The sequence below is a fragment of the Malurus melanocephalus genome, unplaced genomic scaffold, assembly GCF_030028575.1.
Source record: "Malurus melanocephalus ecotype Western Australia unplaced genomic scaffold, MMel_1.1 scaffold_3554, whole genome shotgun sequence".
Taxonomy (NCBI): Eukaryota; Metazoa; Chordata; class Aves; order Passeriformes; family Maluridae; genus Malurus; species Malurus melanocephalus.
In genome coordinates, this window is record NW_026626786.1 from 3,810 (window position 1) to 5,632 (window position 1,823).

General features: G+C 47.7%; 1 protein-coding gene across 1 annotated transcript in view; it reads left to right on the forward strand.

Annotated features, from left to right (window-relative positions):
• VSIG8 (V-set and immunoglobulin domain containing 8) overlaps window positions 1-1,787 on the forward strand; it is a gene marked incomplete at both ends in the record, with an annotated part of 4,285 nt that extends 2,498 nt beyond the window's left edge. The window contains one exon of the mRNA XM_057389114.1: window positions 1,542-1,787. Coding sequence (XP_057245097.1) covers window positions 1,542-1,787 — 246 coding nt within the window. The remainder of the gene's footprint in view (window positions 1-1,541) is intronic.
• Window positions 1,788-1,823: the final 36 nt, after the last annotated feature.

A 1,823-nucleotide genomic window follows, 5' to 3' on the forward strand; every position in this document is an offset into this window, starting at 1 on the left:
GATGGAGCCCAAACAGGCAGGGACAGGGAAGGTCCGGCACTGTCTGGGAGCGCCAGTTTGGGATGGACCAGGCAGGACTGGAAAGGTCTGGAAGGACTGGGAAGGAACAGGGACAGGCGGGGCTGGTCTGGGATGAACTGGGATGGACTGGGATGGACTGGGATGGACTGGGATGGACTGGGATGGGATGGAGCCTTCAGATGGAGCAGCAGGCAGGGACTGGGAGGTAAATCAGGGACAGGCAGGGACAGCAAACACCGACTGCTGAGCCACCCCTAAGCTGGGAAACCCCGACCCAACTGTGCCCAAACCCAAAACTGAAAGGGATTTAACCCGAACCCAAACTAAACCACAAACCCAACCCTAAACAACTCCTGAATAACCCTGAACCTAACTCACACTAACCTAACTCTAAACAAACCTAAACCAAACCCAAACCCTAAACAACTCCTGAATAACCATGAATGTAACTCACACTAACCTAACCCTAAATAAACCTAAAACCTAAATAAATCTATAACCCCAAACTAACCCAAACCCTAAACTAACCCTAAACCTAACCCTAAACTTAACCCAAACCAACCCTAGCCTAATTAACCCTAACCCAAACCAACCCCAACCTAAAGCAACCCAAATCTAACCATAACCAAACCTAACCCAAGCCTAACTAACCCTAACCCTAAAATAACCCAAACCCTAAACTAAACCTAACCCAAACCTAACCCTAACCCTAACCCAAACCTAACTAGCTCCAGCCCAAACCAACCCTAAACCACACCTAACCCTAACTACACCTTAACCAAACCCTAACCCACCTCTAACCCAACCCTAAAAAAACTTAACCCCAACTAACCCTAAACTAACCCTAAAAAAACTTAAACCCAACTAACCCTAAAAAAACTTAACCCCAACTAACCCTAAAAAACCTCAGCCCCAACTAACCCTAAACTAACTCTAAAAAAAACTTAACCATAACTAACCCTAAAAAAACTTAATGCCAACTAACCCTAAACAAATCCTAAAAAAACCAACCCCAACTAACCCTAAAAAAAACTTAAACCCAACTAATCCTAAACTAAACCCTAAAAAAAAAACTTAAACCCAACTAACCCTAAACTAACTCTAAAAAAAACCTTAACCCCAACTAATCCTGAATAAAAAACCAACCCCAACTAACCCTAAGAAAACTTAACCACAACTAACCCTAAACTAACCCTAAAAAAAAACCTTAAACCCAAATAATCCTGAAAAAAACTCAACCCCAACTAACCCTAAACAAATCCTAAAAAAACCAACCCCAACTAACCCTAAAAAAACTTAACCCCAACTAATCCTAAACTAACCCTAAAAAAACTTAACAACTAACCCTTAACTAACCCTAAAAAAACTTAACAACTAACCCTAAACTAACCCTAAAAAAAACTTTAACCCAAACTAACCCTAAAAAACCTCAACCCCAACCCTCACCACCCCCAACCCCCTCCCCCGCGGTGTCCCCGCCACCCGCTGACGCTGTCCCCGCTGTCCCCTCTGTCCCCTCTGTCCCCAGGTGCTGTCCTACCAGGACCACCACGTGAATTACGGCAGCTCGGGGCTGCAGGACCGGGTGGCGTTCGTGCAGACGGACCCGGGCCAGCGCGACGCGTCCATCCGGGTGGCGGACCTGCAGGAGAGCGACACCGGCACCTACCAGTGCCGCGTCAAGAAGAACACGGTGGCCGTGCACGAGGTCATTGTCACCGTGCAAGGTGAGGCGACAAGCCCGGCCCCCCCCGGAGCGCTCCCCTGTGTGTCGCTTGTCCCCTCCCCCCGCGACGCGTTGG